This window comes from Otolemur garnettii, unplaced genomic scaffold (genome assembly GCF_000181295.1).
Source record: "Otolemur garnettii isolate 467f Iridium unplaced genomic scaffold, OtoGar3 scaffold00093, whole genome shotgun sequence".
In the NCBI taxonomy this organism is placed as follows: domain Eukaryota; kingdom Metazoa; phylum Chordata; class Mammalia; order Primates; family Galagidae; genus Otolemur; species Otolemur garnettii.
In genome coordinates, this window is record NW_003852488.1 from 6,195,153 (window position 1) to 6,207,505 (window position 12,353).

At 37.4% G+C, this 12,353-nt stretch overlaps 1 protein-coding gene across 2 annotated transcripts in view; it reads left to right on the top strand.

The window, feature by feature from the left end:
• The window catches only part of LARP1B (La ribonucleoprotein domain family member 1B), a 138,968-nt gene that overhangs the window by 124,257 nt on the left and 2,358 nt on the right, over positions 1-12,353 (top strand). For both annotated transcript variants that reach the window (XM_023516569.1, XM_023516570.1), the window contains 4 exons: positions 5,715-5,875; positions 6,551-6,695; positions 9,618-9,727; positions 10,420-10,547. In XM_023516569.1, coding sequence (XP_023372337.1) covers positions 5,715-5,875; positions 6,551-6,695; positions 9,618-9,727; positions 10,420-10,547 — 544 coding nt within the window. The remainder of the gene's footprint in view (positions 1-5,714; positions 5,876-6,550; positions 6,696-9,617; positions 9,728-10,419; positions 10,548-12,353) is intronic.

The window sequence follows — 12,353 nt, forward strand, 5'->3', positions numbered from 1 at the left end:
TTTTTTTTTTTTAGTTGTCATTGTTGTTTGGTGGCAGGCCTGGGCTGGGTTCGAACCTGCCAGCTCCAGTGTATGTGGCTGGTGCCCTAGCCACTAAATTATAGGCACTGAGCCTACTTTCAAGTAATATTATACCACTCGTGGATAGTATAAGAACCTTTCAACATTAAACTTTCATTACTTATCCCTATTCCTTGTCCTACGTTTTGTTGTTATTTTTCATTAGACAATTATGTGTACATATATACATGTGTGCACATATAGTTTTAGTAAATGTTTTTTTATATTCATTTCTTTTATATGTATCTATTAAGAATGTAGTTAAGTTAATGCCATTAAGAATCTGGGAATATGTGCCTGTGTGTGTGTATTTTTTTTTTTTTTTTGAGTCAAGTACTCAATCTGTCACCTAAGCTGGAGTAAAGTGGCATCTTTATAGCTCGCTGAAACCTCAAACTCCTGGGCTCAAGTGATCTGCCTACAGCCTCTTGAGCAGCTAGAACTACAGGCATGAACCACCACACCCACCTAATTTTTAAATGTTTGGTGCCCAGGGAAGTCTCAACTCTTGGCCTCAGGCAATTGTCCTGTCATGACCTTCCGAAGTGTTAGGATTATAGGCTGGACACAGTGGCTCATGCCTGTAATCCTAGCTCTCCGGGAGGCTGAGGCAGGTGGATTGCTCACAATTTTGAGACCAGCCTGAGCAAAAGCGAGACTCTGTCTCTACTAAAAATAGAAAAACTAAGATAAGAGGGAGACCCCATGTACACTAAAAATAGAAAAACTGAGATAAAAGGATCACTTGAGCCCTAGCTGGAGGTTGCTGTGAGCTGTGATGTCACAGCACTCTACCTGAGGCGACAGCTTGAGACTAAAAACAAAGTGCTAGGATTACAGATATGAACAACCATGCCAAGTCTTTATATATCTATTGTGCATACACACATAATAAGTATTTATCCTGGAGTGGTTCTCTGATAGTTTTAAATATATGCATTTTTAAAATTCACTTAGGAAAATTTTTGTCTCCTATCTTTATAAATTTTTCTGCCCATTTTTTGTTTTTTTTTCTAAATTTTAAATTACACATATGTTAGACTATTTGATAATATTCATAGCCGTTGGATGCTCTTATCTGCTTTTTGTCTACATTTTTAATTGATTTTACTTTGAATATATATATATATATTATTATTTTTTTTTTTAATAGAGAAAGAGTCTCACTCTGTCACCCTCAGTATAGTGCCGTGGCCTCACACAGCTCACGGCAACCTCCAACTCCTGGGCTTAGGTGATTATCTTCCCTCAGCCTCCCAAGTAGCTAGGACTACAGGCACCTGCCACAATGCCTTTCTTGCAGTTTGGCTGGGGCCGGGTTTGAACCCACCACCCTCGGTATATGAGGCTGGTGTGGCTCACCCACTGAGCCACAGGCACCACCCCTACTTTGAATAATTTTAATTGACCTCTATTCAAACTTACTGATTCTTTCCTTAACTGTGTTCAAAGGCTCTTGCATTGCCATTTGACTTTTTAAATATGGTTTTCTTTTTTTCTACTGAAATTCACCATCTGTTCATGCAGAATGGTGAATGCAGAATTTTTTCCACCTTTTACTTTAGATTCTTCAACATATTAATCATAGTTATTTTAAAGTCCAAGCTGTTATCATGCTAATCAATTTATTATCTTTAAGTCTGGTTCAGTTTGTTTTATTATCTCTTGAGTTTTATTTTCTTTCCTTGTGTCTTATACAGTTTTGTTGAATTCTAAATTCTTACTCCTAGACTTTTTTTTTTTTTTTTGAGACAGTTCTGTGGCATCCTAGCTCACAACAACCTCAAACTCCTGGGCTCAAGTGATCCTCTTGCCTCAGCCTCCTGAATAGCTGGGACTCCAGACACTGGCCACAACACCTGGCTAGTTTTTCTGTTTTTAGTAGAGTCTAGGGTCTTGCTTTTGCTCAGGCTAGTCTCAAAATTCTGAGCTCAATCCACCGACCTCACAGCCTCCTACAGTGCTAGGATTACCGGTGTGAGCCACCACCTCTGGCCCCAGATTCCTATGTTGAAGCCCTAATCCCTGATGTGACTGTATTTGGATATAAAACGTTTAAGGAGGTAATAAGATTAAATGAGGTCATTAAGAGCAGAGTTCTATTCTGGTTAGATTTATGTCTTTATAAGAAGAGGAAGAGACACCAGAACAATTTCTCTTTGTACCTACACAGAAAAAAGGCCATGTGAGAACACAGCAAGATTGTGGCTGTCTATAAGTAAGGAAGAGAGACCTTACTAGAATACAACCTTGTTGATACATTTTTCTTGGATTCTGGCCTCCAGAATTGTGAGGAAATGAATCTCTATTGTTTAAGCCACTCAGTCTATGCAATCTTGTTATGGCAGCCTGAGCTGATTAATATAGATAGAATATGTATAAATTTAATAACCTGAAAATAAATGTTTGTGAGGATGTAGAAAAATTGGAATCCTCATATATTGGTGGTGGGAATATAAAATGCTGCAGCTGCAGCTTGGCACCTGTAGCCCAGTGGTTATGGTATTTGCCATATATACCAAGCCTAGCGGTTTCGAATCCAGCCCGGGCCTGCTAAACAACAATGACAATTGCAACCAAAAAATAGCCAGGCGTTGGGACGGACACCTGTAGTCCCTGCTACTTGGGAGGCTGAGGCAAGAGAATCACCTAAGAATTTGAGGTTGCTGTGAGCTATGATGCTACAGCACTCTGCCAAGGGCAACATACTAAGACTCTGTCTCAAAAAAAAATAAAATAAAATTGCCGTAGCTGCTATGGAGAACAGTTTGGCGTTACCTTAAAATGTTAAAACATAGGACCATATAACCCAGTTATACTACTTTTAGCTATCTAAATAAGGACTCAAACAGATGTTTGTATGCTTGTGCTCACAGCAGGATTATTCATAATAACCAAAAGGTGAGAACATCAACAAATTACTGGCTAAACACAATGTGGTGTTTGCATGCAATAGAGTACAAACATTCAACCATAAAAAAGAATGCTACAACATGAATGGACCTTGAAAATATAGTGGCTGCTGATATAAACTAAACACAGAAGTTTATGAAGTATGATTCCGCCTATATGAGGTACCTTAGACAGTGAAATTCAGAGACCAAAATTAGACTGGAAGTTAATAGAGGATGTGGGGAGGGGTAAAGAGCTGGGGTAACTATTGTTTAATAGTCTTGTTGAGAACGAAGTTTTGAGTTGTTATTGTTTAATGCCAATGAATTATACACTTATGAGTAATGCTTAAAATGATAAGTATTATATAAGGTATATTTTACTACACTTGTACACACATAGACTCCTAAAAAAGTCACAATTTATTTTGTAAGAAAAGTCTTTTAAGTATTGGTGGTAACTGTTAAACTCATAGTGACAAATACAAAATTCTCAATTTTGCTTAAAAGCTCAAATTTTATTATTGGGAACAAATACTCAGTTGTTTCCCTTGACATTAAAGAACCATTTTGTTCATTTTCAAGGAAACAGCTAACAAATACCATTGTTTGTTGGTTGTTCTTAAAGTGATACTAAATAAAAGCGATGTGCCATGAAAAAAGCAGCTGTTTTACCACATGACTTATCACTCAAGTGCTTTGCTTTAGGACAGTGGTTCTCAACCTTCCTAATGCTGCTACCCTTTAATACAGTTCCTCATACTGCAGTGACCTCCAACCATAAAATTATTTTCGTTGCTATTTCATAACTGTAATTTTTGCTACTGTTAATGGATCGTAATGTAAATATCTGATATTAGGCAACCCCTGTGAAAGGGTTGTTTGACCCCAAAGGGGTCCATGACCCACAGGTTGAGAACTGCTGCTTTAGGACAACCATTATACTTTAATGTCTCATAAAAGTATGTGCTTCCATCCCATTTAAAAAGCTTTCTGTAAAATGTATATGACATAAAATTTTCCATCTTAACAATTTTTAAGTGCAAAATTCAGTAGTGTTCACTATAATCACATTATTGTGAAACATACCTCTAGAAGATTTTTATCTTGTAAAGCTTCCATTCCCTTTTTGTTACACACAAAAGACATATAAAGATTAAAATTTTGTAAAGTTGATTTTTCACCTTAAGTTGAAACTAGCATTTTTTTTTTTAATTTCAAATACATAACAGTGAAGGATACCATTACTAGAAGTAAAGTTTGATGCCACAGGCACAATTCACATCACCGAGGTTTTTCTTTATTTTTTGTTATTTGTTTTTTGAAACAAAATCTCCCTCTGTTGTCCGGGCTAGAGGGCCATGGCATCAGCCCAGCCTCAAATTCCTCTGATTCTCCTGCCTCAGCCTCCCAAGTAGCAGAGACTACAGGTACCCTCCTCACTGAGCTAATTTTTCTATTTTTAGTAAAAAGGAATCTCACTGTTACTCAGGCTGGTCTCAAATGCCTGAGCTCAAGTGATCCTCCTGCCTCAGCCTCCCAGAGTGCTGGAATTACAGGTGTGAGCCATAGTACCTGGCTGCATATCAGCAGATTTACATACTATTGCTTTTGTGGTACAGTACAAATGTCAACATAGTGCAAAGGCCAGTGTTTTAGCATTGTTATGAAAATAGTTTTGTTCTTGGAGGCTTTCTGTAAGGTTCTTGGGAACCTTACAGTGGTCCACAGACTACATTTTGAGAGCCACTGATTGAAATTAATGTCTTAGGAAGATCACTTTGGTAACAAGATAGAGGAGGGAGACTGGAAAAACAAGGAGACTGGTTAATTCAAGTAAAAGGAGATGAAAATCCACATTTAATGAGCCAGGCATGGTGGCTCACACCTGTAATCCCTGCACTCTGGGAGGCCAAGGCAGGTGGATTGCCTGAGCTCACAGGTTTGAGACCATCCTGAGCAAGAGCAAGACCCCCTGTCTCTAAAAATAGCCAGGCATTGTGGTGGGTAACTGTAGTCCCAAGTACCTGGGAGGCTGAGGCAAGAGGATCACTTGAGCCCAAAAGTTTGAGGTTACCATGATCTACGACACTACGGCACTCTACTGAAGGCGACAAAGTGAGACTCTGTCTCAAAAAAAAAAAAAAAAAAAATAGAAAACCTACATTTGAATAATAGAATGCAGATGAAAAGGAAAAGATAGATTTAGGAGATATTTCAGAAGTGGAGTTGAGAGTATATTTTTGAGATAATAAAGTTTTGCCTTTGTGTCAGATTTTGTCCTTCATTTCTATGTCCTCAGTTTATATCATTAACCTAAATTGCTGAAGATAAGCTGAAAATCCCCCAGTACCATACTAATCTAAATTAATAATAGATCTGGAAGAGGAATAAGCTATTCAGCTAACTGCCTCTACTTATTGTTTTGGTTTGAGAATCTTTATTCTAGTTTGAGAATTTAGATTAATAATGGATCTGGAATAGGAATCGTTTATTTAGTTATGGGCTTCTACTTACTATTTTAGTTTGAGAATTTCTGACCTCACTTTTTCAATCAGCTTCTGAATTATGTAAACTATATGTTGAACATAAATAGCACTTGATATGTAGATCTGTATGCTATTAATTTAGGAGAGTATTAGAAGTTACTGCCTTTTTCCTCTGCTCAGACTCCCAAAAGTGAAAAAGAAAAAGCACAAATTGGTTTAAACACTTGGTTCTTGATATTTCAGTTTGAAGGCTTTTTTCCCCCTCCTCAAACAGCAGTTCAAATGCTTCACCTTCAGAAGGTGCACCACTAGTAGGAAGTTATGGATGCACTCCTCATTCATTCCCAAAGTTCCAGCATCCTTCTCATGAACTTTTGAAGGAAAATGGCTTTACCCAACAAGTGTACCACAAGTATCGACGAAGATGCCTAAGTGGTAAGATGTTTGTCCTTTATCCAGCTATATTTAAAATTAAAATATAATTTTAAGAAATCCAAATCATGTCATTTAATGTCAGATTAAATTTTTTGATTTTTAGACTTATAATTACCTTAATGTACATTTATGTTCTTTATTAAATATTTTAAAGCTTATACACATTAAGAAATAAAATTTAGGGCAGCGCCTGTGACTCAGTGTATAGGGTGCTGGCCCCATATACTGAGGGTGGTGGGTTCAAACTGGGCCCCAGCTAAACTGCAACAAAAAAATAGCCTGGCATTGTGGCAGACACCTGTAGTCCCAGCTACTTGGGAGGCTGAGGCAAGACAATTACCTAAGCCCAGGAGTTGGAGGTTACTGTGAGCTGTGACAGCATGGTACTCTACTGAGGGCAACAAAGTGAGACTCTGTTTCTTAAAAACAAAAAAGAAAGAAAGAAAATTTAGTATATTCTTATATTCTTCTTAGTACTATTGACAGATGTTTATAATTTCAACATTGAGTCAGAAAATAAATAAACATTGTCCTGTATTTAGAAGAAACCCAAATGCATTTTGAGGATTAATATGTTTGATCTTTCTTCATTTTAAATTATATAAAATATCTGTCATCCTGACTTTAAAATGTATGTTTAATAAAACAATGTTTTATTATTTTAACTTCTTACAGAGAGAAAACGCTTGGGAATTGGTCAGTCCCAAGAAATGAATACCCTCTTTCGTTTCTGGTCCTTTTTCCTCAGAGATCACTTCAATAAAAAAATGTATGAGGAATTTAGACAACTTGCTTGGGAAGATGCAAAAGAAAATTACAGGTCAAATATTTTAAAATATTTTTACACTTGGAGTTTTCAGAAAATAATTTTAAAAACTATTACTAAAGTAACCTGATTTTGAACTGTGAAAGTAGCAAAACGTAACTGGAGGGGGAAGGGCTAGTTTTTATTTTCTATTTTTCTATTGCTTCACAGCAAATTTCCCCCCAAACTCAGAAGTTTAAAACAGCAAACATTTATTATTCCACAGCTTCTAAGAGTTCTGAATCTTTAAGAACTGCTTAGCTGGGTAGTTCTGGCTGAAGGTCTTTAGTGAGGTTATAGTCAAGGTATTAGGATGGGGCTGTAATCTATGAAGACTTCACCTGGGCTGGAGGATCTCATTCACATGGCCCTTGGCAGGAAACCTTAGTTCCTCAACACATTCACCTTCCCACAGGGCATTTTACAACATGGTTTGTTACCTTGAATGAGTAGTTTAAGAAAGAAAGAATGCATCCAAGATGGAAGGCTCAGTGTCTTTTATAACCTGTATGTCTACTTCTGCCATACTGGATTGTCTATACAGACAGCCCTGGTACACTATAGGAGGGAACTACACAAAGTCAGAAAAGCAAGAGTTAGGGTCATTAGGAGCCATCTTAGAAGGCTTATATAAGGGGCTAAATGAAATGATAGGATTTTCCTCTCCCATGCCCTCACTGTTATAAATTTCTCCCCTGCATGTGCATATACATCCCAAATTGATGAATGTTTAGAGCCAAAACAGTCATTAAGATTCCTCAAGGGAGGGCAGTGCCTGTGGCTCAGTGGGTAGGACATCGGCCCCATATACTGAGGGTAGCAGATTTGAACCCGGCCCAGCCAAACTGCAACAACAAAAAAACTAACCAGGTGTTGTGGTGGGCACCTGTAGTCCCAGCTACTCAGGAGGCTGAGGCAAGACAATTGCCTAAGCCCAGGAGTTGGAGGTTGCTGTGAGCTGTGTTGCTAAGGCACTCTACCCAGGACAATAATAAAGTGAGACTCTGTCTCTAAAAAAAAAAGATTCCTCAAGGAACAACAACAACAAAAAAAGCAAGTTTTCTTTCTCATGACATACTGCTTGTCTCACCTGTTTAATCTCATTTTTTTCTACTAGTCCTTTAATACGCTAGAGAACACTAATACTGAACTACATGTTCTGAGTCCAATCTGGGCAGTAGTGAGACCCTGTCTCTACAAAAAAAACACAAAAATTTTCTGAGTGTGGTAGTGTAGTCCCAGCGACTGGAAAGGTTGAGGCAAAAGGATTGCTAGAGGAGTTTGAGGCTAGACTGAGTTATGATGACACCACTGTACACTAGCCCAGGAAACAGAGCAAGATCCTGTAACACACAAAAAAACAAAAAAAAACTGAAACATTTTTCTCCAGAAAGACAGAGAAAAAGAAAGAATGGAGACCTCTAGACTACACCCTCAGCTCAGTGCTGGTAGCACAATGGTTACAGCACCAGCCACATACACCAAGGGTAGCAGGTTTAAACCTGGCCTGGGCCAGCTAAACAACTACAACAAAAAAATAGCCGGGCGTTGTGGCAAGCACCTGTCCCAGCTACTTGGAAAGCTGAGGCAAGAGAATCGCTTACACCCAAGAGTTGGAGGTTGCTGTAAGCTGTGATGCCATGGAACTCTACCAAGGGTGACATAGTGAGATTCTGTCTTGGAAAAATAAAAGAAAATAGACTTCACCCTCCAAAGATTTTGATTTCAGTGATTTGGACCGGAATCTGGGCATAGGTATGCTTAAAAACTCAGATGATTCTAATTTGTGATCAAGGCTGAGAACCACTAATATCAGTATAGTTGATCCCATAAGATGAATCTCAAGGCAAAATGTCATTCTGAGCTGTTGTTTCTTTAGTCCTTAATGTCCTCCTCAACTAACAGCATCACTTAAAGCTAGTAAAGCCTGAGGACCCAGGTTAGAGTGTGGATGTGTAGTTTGGAAGTTTTAAATTTCTCTTGGTAGCTTGCTAAGAGCCTATTTATTCTTTTGGGACCAACCATCACTTTCCATCTTGTTAATAAGCTGGTTATAAGAGAGTAACATACATGCTCTGCTTGCTGTGAACAGCCAGCCAAAGAAGTTTTAATCTTTATTCCATGGAGGCACCCACAGTGACTTAGAATTCCAAGTGAGTCATCATTGTGGTATCTAGTTGAGTCAGACATGGTACTTTCATTGCTGTCTTAATGGCCTTGTCCACTCTCATGGATTCTGCTCATTACCTTTTGTTGAAGGTCGAGCAGTATGGTTTGCTGATGCACTGTTCAGAACTTGTCCCAGTTTCCCTAGGTAATTATATGAAGAAACAAGGAAATTTGTTTTCTGATTTCTGTAGTGATCATAGCTTTTTTTTGTATTTGCTACTAATTGTATTTTATAACTAATCTATGGAGACTTTGTTAGGAACTATTTAATTAGGTTCATACCAGTATTGTTGAATGCATCAACCACACTTGGGGTCCAGGGCATAAGAGTTCTTTATCTATCTAGAGTGAATCTTTCAGCAGATACTATGTTGAGGAGTATTTCATACCATGTACAAACACACCATTATACATTTTGGCTTGGAAAAAATCAAAAACATTTCCAATTTGACACTAAATATTTCGACCAGTTCTTCAGAAATACCAGGAATAGATACTCTCTACATCTACAGAAGCTGAATTCTGGTCTTTGCCTCTTGGGCTACCTCTCATTCTGCAGGCTCTACGCACACCTTCATAATGTTCCATGGCTGACTCAACAAACAGCAAAGCCAGCTGTGGATTACTAACTACGACCTTAGTTAAAAATCTGTGTACTAAAATTTTATGGTTAGGATTATCTGTGCTATGTTTGCTTGTAGTAATATAGCTAGCTATATTTATATTCGTATAGCAAAAATTTTATTATGTAACCTTTTCTTTCTACAGGTATGGGTTAGAATGTCTGTTCAGGTTTTATAGTTATGGACTGGAAAAAAAATTCAGACAAGAAATTTTTAAGGATTTCCAAGAAGAAACCAAAAAGGACTATGAATCTGGTAAATAAACAACAATAAAACTTACTCTATTTGGAAATTGTAAACCTGAGTCTGTCAATAAGTCAAGAAGGAGTTCATAGTTGTTTTCTTAAGGGCAAACAAACCTCAACTTAAGACCTTCATGTCACTGTTATGGTTCTTGATGAAGGATGGGCCACCATTTAATAAGAAGGCCCTTCCTGTGAGGTATTGGAAAATAACTACTATTAAGTATTTCCTTTACGGAGGCGTATGTTGTTGTTATCCCTTTGACAAGCATGGCTATTCATTGATATTCTATTATATGAAAATTTTATGCAGAATGCACAGTGGTTAAGACTGCAGCCTCTGGGTCAGATTCCTAGGCAGAATCTCATTTGACTACCTAATAGCTCTCTGACCTTGGGTAAATTACCTAACCTTACAAGGTTCAGTTTTCTCATCTATAATATACATAAGAGCACATCTACTTTTGGGTTGTATATTGCTCAAATTCATTTGATACATAATAAATCATTTAATACCTATTACATAACAAATGCTCAATAAATGTTAGCTGCCATTATTGTTAATTCATTCCCTGTCTTATTCTCAAGATCTAGACGAAATATATAGTGGAAGACAGATGGTTTATTGCTGGTAGGATCATGTTTAATATAAATCATTTTTAATATTCTATATAATTTATAATATATGTTCTTCTTTGTTATTAGGTCAGCTGTATGGACTAGAAAAGTTTTGGGCTTATCTGAAATATTCTCAATCTAAAACACAGTCTGTTGACCCAAAACTTCAGGAATACCTCTGTAGTTTCAAGAGGTTAGAAGACTTCCGTGTTGATGTAAGTTTTAAGTCCTTTTCCTCTATTTTATTATCCATGTATCCTGATTTCTAATCAATGACTTTCTTACCTTTAATTTTACAATTTTTAAAACTTTTTATTGTTAAAATTTAGCTTTTCACTTTTAAAATAAAAATTTGAAACAGGTACAAATATAGTTTAAGTGAGTTCTCATATAATCTGTTCACTGAGATTTCTCAAATGTTAACATCTCTTTAATTTTGATATACCCCTGTAATTTAACATTTTATGGATTTAGTAACTCTATATAGACATGCTACTGATTTCTTACTAACAATGTGAAAACTTGTCACTTTTTAATGGCTTTTTAAAATCCGTATCATTTCCATAACATGTATCGACACAGATTTGGACTTCTTTCATAATAAAATTAAGGTGAGAATGCTATGTGCAGGCAGGAGAGTAGGCTATAATCATTTGATGCAAAAGGAAAAGAAAAGCACTAATAAAAAGAATAAGAAGAACTTAAGAAGATAAAAAAGAGGAAGAAGAGAAGCAAAAGAAATAAAAAAAGAAGAAAAGAGTAAAAGTTGAAAAGAGACATAAAAGAAAGGATTAAGTCCATCACTGCTCAGTGTTGTAAATTGTCTTATTGTTTTGTGTAAATGGAGTTGATACCTCAGGGATGAAGATAATATTAATAGATGTACCTATGTCTCTAGAATTAAGTGCTATTTTTCTGTAGTGGCCTAGCCAGTTGTGTCACAAAGACATTCTTACTCTGTAACTGTGACTCTTGCCTATCTGAAGCTAAGAATTCAGACCTTTTTTTTCTTTTTTTTGAGACAGAGTCTCACTATGTTGCCCTCAGTAGAGTGCTGTAGTGTCAAAGCTCACAGCAACCTCAAACTCCTGGGATTAAACGATTCTCTTGCCTCAGTTTCCCAAGTAGCTGGGACTACAGGTGCCCACCATAACGCCTATCTATTTTTTGTTGCAGTTGTCATTGTTTAGCTGGCCTGGGCCAGGTTCCAACCCACCACCCTGGGTGCATGTGGCTGGTGCTGTAACCACTGTGGTATGGGCACAGAGCCAGACCTCTTTTATTTAATTAATTAATTAATTTATTTTTTGAGACAGAGTCTCATTTTGTCACCCTTGGTAGAGTGCCATGGCATCAGAGCCCACAGCAACCTCAAACTCTTGGTCTCAAGCCATTCTCTTGCCTCAGCCTCCCAGGTAGCTGGGATTACAGGTGCCTTCCACAACACCCGGCTGTTTTTTGAGACAAGGTCTTGGTCTTGCTCTTGCTCTGACTGGCCTAGAACTGGTGAAGTCAGAGCAGTCCACCCACATTGGCCTCCCAGAGTGCTAGGGTTATAGCCACTGTGCCTAGCCCAGACCTTCTCTTTCAAATACTACAGAAAGAGATATTAGATATAGAGAAAGAATTAATATTAGAGGAAGAGGTTACTGTCTTATCTTAAGCTCCAAATAAAAATATCAGTCCAGTGGTGAACAGTTTTTGGATTCCAAATCTATAACTGAGAAAGCTCCAAAAGCTAACTATTTCTTTCTGTTCACTGTCTGCTCCCTTTCTGCTTGCAATCTGAGGGGATTTGGGAACTTTATGGGTTCTTATATTTGAGGATATTTAAATTGAGTAACAACAATTATTCTCTCATTCTCCTTATCATGGGAATTTTATTATTTATTTTTATTTTTTTGAGACAGAGTCTCACTTGGTCACCCTTGGTAGAGTGCTATGGTATCTTAGCTCACAGCAACCTCAAAGTCCTGGGTTCAAGTGATTTTCTTGTCTCAGCCTCCCTAGTAGCTGGGACT